We start from the raw sequence: 12,279 nt of genomic DNA, 5'->3' as shown, positions 1-12,279 counted from the left end.
TTATTTTATCAGCACTGAACACTCTTCTTTTAAATGTGATATTACAAGGTTATCTATTTCAAATGTGAGTTTTCTCTATTTCATAGTGCCAGGTACACAGAAGATATTTAATAAACCCTTGCTGATGTATTCTTCCCCCACTCCCCCCAAGAATTATACTCTAATTAGACAATCAAAAAATTATACTTGCTCTGCATGAATTTGTAGGCATTTTCAAGTCAAATTTCTATTCCATTATGATGTTAAAAGTTAATAAGAAAGAATAGTCGGGAAAATGGAGATTCTTTTCAGCTATAATATGGTTTTGAAAAAAATTCTACTATGGGCAAAATACTTCATAAAACAGGAAACTGTGAAAACAAAGTATTTGCTGAGATAACTCTTTTGTGACTTTCATACTAATTTTATTTGTTTGTCCTTGTTTAATTCAACATTAAAAACACACTGGGGAAAACTCTACCCTGGGAGGTCTGCTAGTATCATGCAAAGGCATTAATGGAATGAAGACAGCTCTCCAGGGCAGAATCTCTGACTGAATTTTCAAGAAAGCACTGACACCAGGAAAATGGTATAATACGGTGAAAATCAGAATCATAAATTTCACAGGAAGCCCAGAAGCCACCAAGAAAGTAAAGAGATTCATCTGTACACAGGAAACTGAACTAGGGCTTAACCTGGGCAAGATTTCAGCTCTGTCTGGTACCTTAAAAAAATTGTTTTGTTAAGCTGAGAGATAACTAGCACCTCAGAAATGTGCCCATCAGGTAGCTGAAAGTAAAGGAAAAATCTGGTCTCTTTTTTTGGCCATAATTACAGTTATGAAAATATTGTAGAAGAGTGTTTGGAAAAGTTTTCCAAACAAAAAAAGAGAGAAATGTTCTCTGGACAAAAATTAGTTAGACAACAATGCCACCAACTTAAAGGAGACTACAGAAATGGAGAAGCAGGTGACTTGAAAATATTTGGTAAATGAGGTAGTCTGAGGCCATTTCCAATGGACATTTTAGTAAGTATCAATATTACAAAGTCTCCCTCAACTCATTTGTCAATACACCATTTCAGTCAAGTTCAGAGCACAAAACAAACTGTCCTATACTCCAAAAGAACATACATATGAAAAAACCTAGTGCACTAAAGATTGATTCCCCACTTGGGGATCATCTACTCTATGGACTGGTGAATTTTGAAATTTTGGACTGGCTTCCAGCAAACTTCTGGAACACCATGAGTTTTATTCTAGGCACCCAGGAGAGACAATAAGATTTAATCATAATTTAAGTGAAACATAGGAAAAGAAAGCTAAGACAACAAAACCTCAAAGAAAGGAGGGGAGGGAGGAGAACAATGCACACGACTGTTAATAAAAAGGAGTTGGAGTTTTTTAGTTTTCTGTGTCATTGACACCACGACACCCCCGATGGTAAGGGTTAGATGGAGGAGCTGGCTGGAATGCCATTGGGAATGGGGAGGAGGTACTCTACAGATCCGGGACATTTTATTTAACTTGACTAAATAAAAAGATAGGGACAGGTCTCCTATAATAGGAACAAATAGCCAATTGTGTAACACATGACAATCAAACTAATTTTGGTTAGAGAGGAAAACAAAAAAAAGCTCCAAAGAGGGTCCCTGTCAGAAAGAAACAAAGGGACAGGAGAGACCAAAGAGGAGACAGCAATGGCCGGGGCAGTTTTAGAATTTGAGGCAAACTGGTACAAATCTGGCAATCTGGCACAAATTTCAATTAGGTACAGGGTTTGGAATCAGCCGGTCGAGAGGGTAAGCCACAGAAGAGATAATAAAAGCTAAATTATGAACTGACCACCACAAATGAGGAAGATTTTCTCATGGGGATGGATTTTTAGGAATCCTGTGCATCCAGGACTCAAAGGGAGGACTGAGTCCTAATTTGGCTATAGGAGAAGAAAGGCATTCTGCCAACATTGGTCTCAACATCACATGACTGAGAAAAAAGGAAAATGGAGATGCTGTCAAAGGTATAGTTTACAGCACAATTAAGTAGAAATCATATTTTTTAGAAAAAGCTTGGGAAGCACAATTGAAAAGAGGTTGGAGTGAGAAAATAGAAGGGAAGGTGGTCGGGGCCCAGAGGACATTCAAGGCATAAAACCAGTAGCTAACAAGGGGCATTCATAACAATGGTTATGTGTATTATGAGTAATGCAACTGATGCACTTTATTCAGGTCAATATTGTTAAAAATGCTCTATTTAGTGTTCTAATAAGCTGGTTCCATTCCAAGCAAATCCTTCAATTTCTAAAGCAGACTAATTGGGGACATCTGAATTTAATTTTTTTAAAAAATGAAACAAAACAACCACAGGAGGAAAAAGAAGCTTAACTCTGAAAAGGAAGAAGGGTGCCTTACCTGCTATCAGTGGTATCTGGGCAGGAAGTAATCCTGAATTATTAAAAATATTTATCCCAATATTATAAGGTTCCATTGGATACATCTGAAAAAAGATCATTTAAAAATAAATTAAACCACTATTTATCCTAGGACACCTTAAAAAGTTGAATCTGAAGCATATAAAATACCATACCAATGGATGTATATATTTTTAAAAACACCAAAACTATAAAAACTAGTGAAGAATATATTTTTTTAATTTCCTAAGGACCATGCAGGTAATATCTACCACGCAGGGCTCACTTATTTCTATGTCTAGCCTCCTGCTTGAGGCTTTTGATACTTTTTGAAATTATGTAGACTAGCAAATTGAAAACTTTCAGAACAACCCTGATTGGTTTTAAAAGATCAGGCATCTCAGGCTTGGCTGTAGACTTGAAAGGACTACTCTCCCAGGAGCTCCACATTCAGCTGGAGAGATTGGAACTGGAAACTGACCCATGCTTTGCCACACATTCCAGAGCTTCCCTACTGAGGAAGGGAAGACATCGATTTTGGGTCAGCCCCTTTGGGTACTATCCAGAAGATACTTGCTGACTTCTAGGAAGTGTGAACCACTGAGCCCAGAGTTTAAAAATAAAGAAAATGTACACACCCCAAAGCACATACCTTTATGGGCCCCTTCCCCCTCAAGACAAGAAAGATAAGGAAATGCTCCACCCTTGTTGCTAGTGAGGGTAGAGATGCCCACATGAGAGGGACTTTCAAAATGAATGTCTCTCCGGCAGTTTTTGGAGGGCCAACCATTTTTTATTGATAAAAGCTTTCCTGTGTTTAGGCAGGAAAACATGGTTTTAAACCAAGCAGAATAGTCCTTATACATAGGTTAGGGTTCACCTTTAAATATTAAAAGTGAAAGGTAAAACAAAGGTTCTGACATTCTGAATAACCAAGTGTCTGTCACGTTACAACCAAAGAAGACATTCCTGGATCCACCCCATTTCCCCCCTTTCAAAAAAAAAGTTAAGTCTGCGAGAGTTAATTTTCACTTTTAACAGGATAAACCTATATTTTTTACACATCACAGAGAGGATAAATTCTGGGTCGTCTCAAAGAGAAGGCACTAAGATTGCTGAGGTACACACACCCATACCCTCCCCTGGCCCCCACCATGGTTATCTGCCACGTTGTCTCCTCCATTAGACAGTGAACTACGTGAGGGCAAGAAATTTCTTCACTGCCTTTTGTTGCACATTAGCATGGTGCCTGGCACACAGTAGGTGCTTAATAATAAATGCTTGCTGACTGTCTGATTAACCACAGTGCTATGAAGAAAACTGTGTGTATTCTTTAAAAAAAAAAAAACAAAACCAAAGCAAGAGAGTTGATTTTGCTTTTTGGAAAGTGAATTTATAAGCCTTTTTGACTTAGATTTGCTTTGTGACCTTGTTTTCTGTCTAGATTCATTACTGGTTTTGCTATTACTGGGTGGACATGCCTCTGAGTACTCCTTCCTCATCTGTATATGGAAGACTCTTAATCTTTACAGTGCTGTTACTAGGCCCAAATGATGTAAGAACAGGAAATCAGAGGCATGGGGGAATATCTATAAAAATGGGGCAGAAAAACTTTCAATGAGCTGTTTGTGGTTTTTTTTTTTATTATTTGCATTTTTAAATATCGATAAAGTTATTCTGTAATAAGTTACCTATTTTTACAGGCTACATCAATTTAATCTTACTAATTCAAATCACTACCTTTAAATTCCAGGGCTTCTAACTCTTACAGAAACCGAGTTGGTTTTGGATTGATTGATTGAGAGAAAGATTTGGCCACATTAGAGATAATAAAAGCTAAATTCTGATCTGACAAAGGACATTATATGGAGAGCAGAGGTGGGAAGAAGGAAATAAGTATTCTTGCTGAGTCCTTTCAGACTCTTTGTGATCTCATTTGTGGTTTTCGTGGCCAAGATAATGGAAGGGTTTGCCATTGTTTCTCCAGCTCATTTTACAGAAGTGGAAACTGAGGCAAACAGGGTGAAGTGACTTGCCCAGGGTCACACAGCTACTAATTGTCTGAGGCTGGATTTGAACTCAGGAAGATGAGTCATCCTGATTCCAGGTCCAGCACCCTGTGCACTAGGGTGCCACCTTGCTGATTACTATTATACAGAGGCTAGTATGTGTCAGGCAATGTACTGAATACTTTATGCTTATTTATCACATTTGGTCCTCAGGACAACTCTGGGAGGTAGGTGCTGTGATGATCCCCAATTTACAGTTGAGGAAAGTGAAGCAGACAAGAAGTGAAGTGACTTGCCAAGGTCACTCAGCTAATAAGTGTCTGAGTCTGAATTTAAACTCAGATCTTTCTGACTCCAGATCCAGCTCTCTCTCCATTGAGTCACCTGGATTCCTCTTTTATTGCATCATAATAGCAACTGATGTCTATTACAATATAAAATAATATAATTTAATGCAATGTAATGTAATGTAACATAGTATAGTATAACAAGATGACAATATAATATAACGTAATGTAATATAATATAACATAATATAATGGAATATAATATAAATTATAATTTAGGAGACATGAATTTTTCTTTGCAGCCTTCTGATATTTTATTCCCTTCCATATGATACAGAGATGCCATGCCTCAAACATTCCAACTCGTCACCCGTATCCGTCCATGCTCTCCTGCTCCTATCGTCTCTGGCTTCCTTCAAGACTCAGCCCCAATCCCACCTCTTCAAGAGGCATTTTCCCATTCCCTCTATTGCTGGTGCCTTCCTTCTGAGGTGGCTTGCCATTTATGCTACAGAACTGCACTATAGCTTTTGGGCTATCTTGCACATACATCATTGTAAGCATGCTGTCTTCCTCCACCCTTTCTGCTTACCTACCTCCTCTCCCTCTCCCCTGACCCAGGTCAGCACAGTGCCTGGCACTTACGAAATGCTTGTGGACTCCTTGATTATGACAAGTTTCCAATGGACTCACTACTACTGATTTTGACTGTGCTTTGAATGTGATTAGGAAAACACTACCGTTCCAGCACTTACTTGGTCAGGTATTACCAATTTGTAAGGATCCTCTTCTGCCATCCTGGAACTGAAAGAAGAAACAAAAGACATTGGAGAGTGAGGAGGGAACAGATTCCTTCCCACCCTGTCTTCCTCATGAGGGATCACGGTGTTCTTTGGAAACTTGAGAGGAAGGCCTCCTTTTGGTGATAATACAGAGGACAGCGAATCAAAAACTTACACACTGTCCAATAAAAATGAACCAGAGAGTTTTAAAAAATATCAAGTTAGTTAATTAACATTTATTAAGTGGCTACCATGTGCCAGGCACTGTGATAAGCACCAGGGATACAAAGAAAGACAAGAAAAAACCCAATCCCTGCTCTCCAGGAGCTCACAAGATAACAGAGGAGACAATATGAAAACAGAATAAATTGGGAGTAGTCTCAGAGGGAAGATATGTAAGTAGACCTGGGAATGTGTTCTTGCAGAAGATGTGACTGTAGCTCAGAACCAAAGTTAGGGAAGCTAGAAGATAAAGATGAAGAGGGATAGCATTCCAGGCCTGGGTCAGGGAAGTCATGAAAATACCCAGAATCAAGTGATAAAATATCTTGTATAAGGAATGATGAGAAGGCAGGTTTCACTAAATCCACAAACTGAAAAGATAGGGAGGAGCCAGGCTCAGTACTCAAGGGTGGACTTGAAAAAAGGCCATATAAAGGGGAAGGAATAAACACCCACATAGGCTAAATAATCCTAATTCTTTAAAAAAAAAAAAACCCTCAAATGCCAGCCAGTGGTATGCTAGTAAAATGTTTAACAACTGGCTTTCAGATTGGGGTGGGGTACAAACATGACCATGACACACTTTGAAATTTAATCTGCATCATCACATTTTCTCCATCACTTTCTTAAATCTAGACAATCAACAGAATAAATCAAGCCCTAGTCTGAATTGTTTGTTATTTTTTCTGAGAAGTAAAAACACTCACACTGAAAATTTAACAATCGGCTCTCCATAGCTGATTTGAGCTGGAACACCCCTGATTCCTGCCCATAATCATCTCATAGTTCTCTATAAGCTACTTAAAGCACAGAAATCAGAGCCAGTTTGTTGGTCTGCCTACTGAGTAGAGTGAGTCTATCTCTGTCTTCAGTTTCTCCATGACACCGATTCATCGCACTCAACTAAGCTGTTTCCTACAATTTTCATACTGATACTCAATAACTTTAATAACAATAAGGCCTATTTTTAAAAAGTACAACTAAGAGCTAATGGTCAAGGTTCATGGACACATAGATTTAAGCCTGAAAGAGACTTTTCAGGTCAACTACTCTGACCTCCTCCTTTTATAGTTGAGAAAACAGATGCCCAGAGAAATTAAGTGACTTAATTTCACCCAGACCATAAAGGTCAGACTTAGGGTTTGAACCTACATCCTCTGATTCTGCAGCAGGCACTTCCCCAGCTGCCTAAGTACATACCAGAAGCTCAGTCTGCAGGTCCCAGCACATCCTCGACTTACCAAACCCCTGCTAATATTTCAATGCCAGGGATAAAGAATCTCATTCACAAAATGTTCCCAAATACTTTTTTAATCTAACTTAATTTTATTTCAGTTTATTTTACATTCAATTTTGCGCATATGATGTGAAAAATCAAGAGACTTTTAAAAATGCTGTTCTTACAAAAAGTTAGAAATTAAATTAATTAAAAATAAAGAAATAAATGAATGAAATCTTGTTCTTTCAGTACATTAAGGTTGGCTAATTGCTTGCCAAGTTTTACACCCTTCTCCTGAATTCAACTTAAGAGTTGACTATTCTATAACTTCCCTGAATGGCAAAGAGCCTAAACGTCTTAGACGATATCAAGAAATCCTCTTCCTCCAGAAATACCAACTCCGTGTCGCCTAATTTTCCAATTATTGATTGAATGAATGACTGAACTATCTCCACATTAGAAGGTTCTATTTAGTTTTATTTCCTACTACTCTCAGCTTTGCAAGCTCTACTTTATTTTTAAATAGTATTTTATATTTTACAATTACATGTAAAGACACCTTTTGGGATTAATTTTAAAAAAATTTTGAGTTTCAAAATTTTCTCTCTCCCTCCCTCATGCTCTGTCTGCTTTAGAGCAGTCTGCACAGAAGGTGAAAACAAGTGAGCAGAGGGTACAGATGACGAAATCCTTAAATACTGTAGTGATTATGAATAAGTGCAAACGTCACCAGCCATGACAATCGGATAAAGTGGAAACATCCCTGGACTCAGGAGTCCTCAGTCCTGTTCTGGCCCTGTCCCTCATTAGCTCTGTGACCCTGGGCAAATTCTTTTGTTTCTCTGACCTAAAGAGCTCTCTCCCTCCTTCCCTCCTTCTCCCTCTCCTTCTCCTTCTCTTTTCTCTCTCTCTCTCTCTCTGTCTTTCTCTCTGTTTTTCTCTTTCTCTGTTTCTCTGTCTCTCTCTTTCTCCTTCTCTCTCTGTCTTTCTCTGTAACTGTAAAGCATACCATTATAGTAACATACATGGTAATTCAGTCCAATTAACAAATAAACATTTGTTCATTTTATTGTTAATTACATTGATTAATTTTAATATTAAACTACTACTACTCTTATCAGGAGCAGCAGGAGAAGCTGACTTCCAATGCAGTGACTGCATATTACTCATAGCCTCTGGCCTTCCATTCAGTCAGTTGTGACAAGTTAATGGCTAAAAGCAGAATGAGACTGGGTGCCTATTTAATTGGGAGCTTGGGATCATAAATCCAGAGCTGGAAAAGACCTTAACAATCCCCTAGGGGCAGCTAGAAGGTACAGTGGATAGAGCACTGGGCCTCCCGTGAGAAGGACCTGCATTCAAATCAAATACTTACAAGCTGTGTGACCCTGGGCAAGTCACTTAACCATGACTGCCTCCCCCCAAAAAGGCAATCTCCTAGCCCAATCCCATCATTTTACAGAGGCCCTTGAGTACAGTCAAAACAGATCAAATGTCTTGTCTAAGGTCACACAGATAAGAAGGAAGAGCTGGGGCTCAGACTCCAACTTCAGATTACATCCACTACAGTTGGGCTGTCCTGTGATGTAGCTAAAAAAATCTGGGCACCCATTAGGCTTCTAAAAATGGGTTCCCAACAAGATCTTATGAATCTGATTGATATTGATAGTATCATGCATCCCAATCAACTTCATATACACGACTAGAATTACTACTACCTTACTTCTGTTAAATGTGTTGAGTACCTATAATGTGTTACTCTACAAATCAAAAAATTTAGAGAAAGCTAGCAGACAAAGTCGATAAAGAACTGGCCTTAGAGTCAGGAATAACTGAGTTCAAAGCTTGCCTCAGATATTTTTTAGCTGTTACCTTGGACATGTCATTTGACAGAGACAGAGAGAGACATGCAGAGGGGGAGAGACAGACAGAGAGAGAGTGTGCATGAACAAGCAAGCCCGCTACAAGCCAGTAGCTGAAGAGCCTAGCTGGGATCTAAAGGGGTCACAAGATGGACAGTTACAATCAGAAGCTTCAAAAAGTTGTTTTTTCCTATTTAAGACAAATCTATTGTGATAAACCATAGTAGTCAAAATCTTAAGGCAAGCAATAGTGATGTCAGTACAATTTTTATAATAATTGAAAATCCAACACTCAAGGAATCAAGATTCACTTAAAAAGAGTGAATCACTAGGTGATATTTGCATTAATTACAAATGTAGGTTTTATGTCTAAAATTATAAAACATAAACTAAGCCTTTGGCACTGAAAGACTATATAGGGAAAGTCCCTTCTTTCTCCCTCCTTCTACCCTGTTCTCACTCCTCCTCCTTCTCCCCCACCCCTCAATGCTTGTACTTTTGAGGAAGGAGAGAACCAAAAAGTGAAAGACAAAGTAATGTGAATGGTCCAAGACCACACTGGAAAGTCCAGGAGTCTATGCTTCATGTAGTAGGTTTCCTCCTTGATCTGCTGCGAAACTTTAAGAAATGTGTGTGTGTCTTGGGGGGGAGACATTCCAGCTGGCAAGTGAATGGCATCTCCTAACGAATCTTTCGTTTTTCACACATAGCCATCAAAGCTGACTGACTTCAGAACAGAGGAGGGGTACAAGACAGAGAGGGGTGAGGGGTGAATTCCTATAAAATGATTTTTCATTTCCAGTAGGAATGCCCAAGATGTTCACAATTTGCTTGTGTGAAGATCACTTCTGAATACCCACTGTATGGAATACTTACTCACCAAAGCCAGCAAGAGTGCTTAAATTAACATGATGCAGTTGTGTCTTATTTCAAAGGACTGTTCATTCTTGTAAGAACAGACCAACGCCTCATGTTTCTTTGCTTAGAAGTGCAGAAATGCTGCAGCCTAACATGGACTGGAAATTGTCAGAAACACAGAGATAAAATATCTTGCTTCTAAAGGTTAGATCCAGCCTCAACTCAGTCTCGACAGTTTCTCTTTTACTTTGGGGGCCATTAAGAAGGCCCTGGCCAGGAGGTAGTCCAAAGCTGGGAGAATTAACTGCTAATATATCAAATGACACATTTATAATTACGACAGTCTAGAAAGAGAGGCCAAATACAAAAAGATAAATTTGATAGAGAAACATGTCAAGTCTTAAAAAGGCTAAAAAATTCAATTTGCACACACTCAAAAGCACAGAAATTCAACTGTACAAGTCCAGGCAGGGCAGCGTGGCTGGACAATAGTCCATATGAAAGATTGGGAGAGTTTTAAGTAGACTGCATATTCAAAATAAGTCAACAAAATTTTAGCCAGAAAAGTGGACTCAAATTTAAGTTATATTAATAGAAGCTTAGCTACCAGAACAGGGGAAGTGATAGTGCTAGTGTCCTTTGCCTTTGTCTGACACTATCTGGAGTACAATGATCTGAGAACCACTGCCACATTTTAGGAAGAAAACACAATCTGCAGTATGTCCAAAGAAGTGGACAGAGAGAGTGGGGGCATGATGGACCAAGCTACAGAAAAATGGCAGGTGAAATCACTGGGGATATTTAAGATGGAAAGAAAAAAAACTAAGGGAGGAACTATTAGTTATATCTTCAAGTATTGAAGAGTAAGCATGTGAAAAGGGGATCAGCTTTGTTCTTGGCCAAAATAGGCAGAAGTAGGAACAGAGACTTGTTGACAATCAGAGCTGTCTAAAAACAGAAAGTGTTGTCTTGTGATATACTGGGTGTTTCTTCATCAGAGGTTTTCACATGAAAGCTGGATGACCACTGGTCAGGGAGGTTGTAAAGAAATGTCTTGTTTATAGGGAGAGACCTTAGAGATCAGCTAGTACAACTTGCCTCATTTTGCAGATGATTAAACTAAGCAACAGAGAATTAAAGAGACTTACCCAAAGTCACACAGTTAGTAAGCATGGGAAATGGGATTAGAATCCAGGCCTTCTAATTTCAAAGTTAATCCTCTTTCCACTTTACTACCCTGACCATCCTTGGGAGCATGGGATGGTCAAGTGACTTGCCCAGGGAAATATAACCAAGATAGATAGATAGATAGTTAGATAGATAGATAGATAGATAGATAGATAGATAGATAGATAGATAGATAGATAGATAGATAGATTAGATAGATGGAGAGATATAGATATAGATGTATATGGATATATGTAGACATAGATATAGATATATGTATCTACATGTAGATAGATATATAGATATCTATATACAGATATATATATCTATATTAACAGATACAGATATAGATATAGATATAATATAAGGGGTAGAGGAAGCCTCAGTCAGAATGAGACCAGTTTTAGACCTCAGCTTGAAAAGGTCAATGTCCCCCAGTGTATCCAAGGTCCCTCACCAGTTGTCCTGATCTATATCTGGCCACTGGACCCAGATGACTCCAGAGGAGAAAGTGAGGCTGGTGACTGTACCACCTTCCCTCACCAAAATCCAATTCACTTCAATGTCATAGCGTCACCTCCCTGATGTCATGGTCCTCTTTGAGAATGAAGGACAAACAACAGTGACTCCAGGTCATCTTGACTCTGAAATCAGCCTTCTAGTCACTTAACCATGCTTGGGACAGAGGTATCTACCAACTCTGTCACAGTACAGATTGACTGAAAGTCACAACTCCCACTATAAATAAATAGTTGTGGTAAAGAAAAAGAAAAAAAATGGAAGCCTCTCACTCAAAACATTTTCTTTTAAAAGGGCCATTTCTTCTAAACATCCTATTGTAGGTATTACTGGAGGAAGAACTGTTTCATGTTTTATTCAGTAGAATTCTTGGAAATGAGCTGTCACAGCCAAGCAATGGACTCAGGATGCAGGAGGTATATCTTTGGAAGTGGCCGTGTGGGATCTGTTTTGCTTAACTATGCACATTTGTTACAAGAGTTTTGTTTTTCTTTTCTTTCAATCCTTCTAAGAGAATTCCCAGAAAAAAGAAAAAAAAGGTTACTGAGGCATTTTTTAAAAAATGCACAAAGACACCAAGAAGTTTGGAAGGACAGCTCTATAAGCTACATGGTCATTATATATTTTAAATGAAAAGCAAGGCGTACATAATGGAGACGAAACACTTTACCGTACAATTCTCTTCTTCTGATTAATAATGATAATAAATGAAAAAATTTACACAGACGCTTCACATTTGAAAAATGCTTTACAGATGCTAACTCGTCTTATTCTCACAACAACCCTGGAAGGAAGGTGGTATTATTATCCCCATGTTAGCGATGGAGAAACTGAAGCAGCCAAAGGTCCAATGACTTTCCCAGAGTTATACAACTGGTAAGTATCTAAGGATGAATCTGAACTCAGGTCTTCTGGACTCTAAGTCCAGTGCTCTACACCACATAGCTGCCTTGCATGTGAAAACACT

The 12,279-nt window shown here is 38.6% G+C and overlaps 1 protein-coding gene across 2 annotated transcripts in view; it reads right to left on the bottom strand.

Moving 5' to 3' along the window:
- The window catches only part of NFKB1 (nuclear factor kappa B subunit 1), a 152,844-nt gene that overhangs the window by 112,515 nt on the left and 28,050 nt on the right, over nt 1-12,279 (bottom strand). For both annotated transcript variants that reach the window (XM_072625256.1, XM_072625257.1), the window contains exons 2-3: nt 5,439-5,487; nt 2,389-2,473 (exon numbers count right to left, since the gene is read on the bottom strand). In XM_072625256.1, the coding sequence (XP_072481357.1) occupies nt 2,389-2,473; nt 5,439-5,480 (127 nt within the window). In that variant the 5' untranslated portion in view covers nt 5,481-5,487. The remainder of the gene's footprint in view (nt 1-2,388; nt 2,474-5,438; nt 5,488-12,279) is intronic.

This window comes from Notamacropus eugenii, chromosome 7 (assembly GCF_028372415.1).
Source record: "Notamacropus eugenii isolate mMacEug1 chromosome 7, mMacEug1.pri_v2, whole genome shotgun sequence".
Taxonomy (NCBI): domain Eukaryota; kingdom Metazoa; phylum Chordata; class Mammalia; order Diprotodontia; family Macropodidae; genus Notamacropus; species Notamacropus eugenii.
The sequence above is the reverse complement of the archived record's forward strand: the minus strand, read 5'-3'. Positions and strand labels throughout refer to the sequence as shown.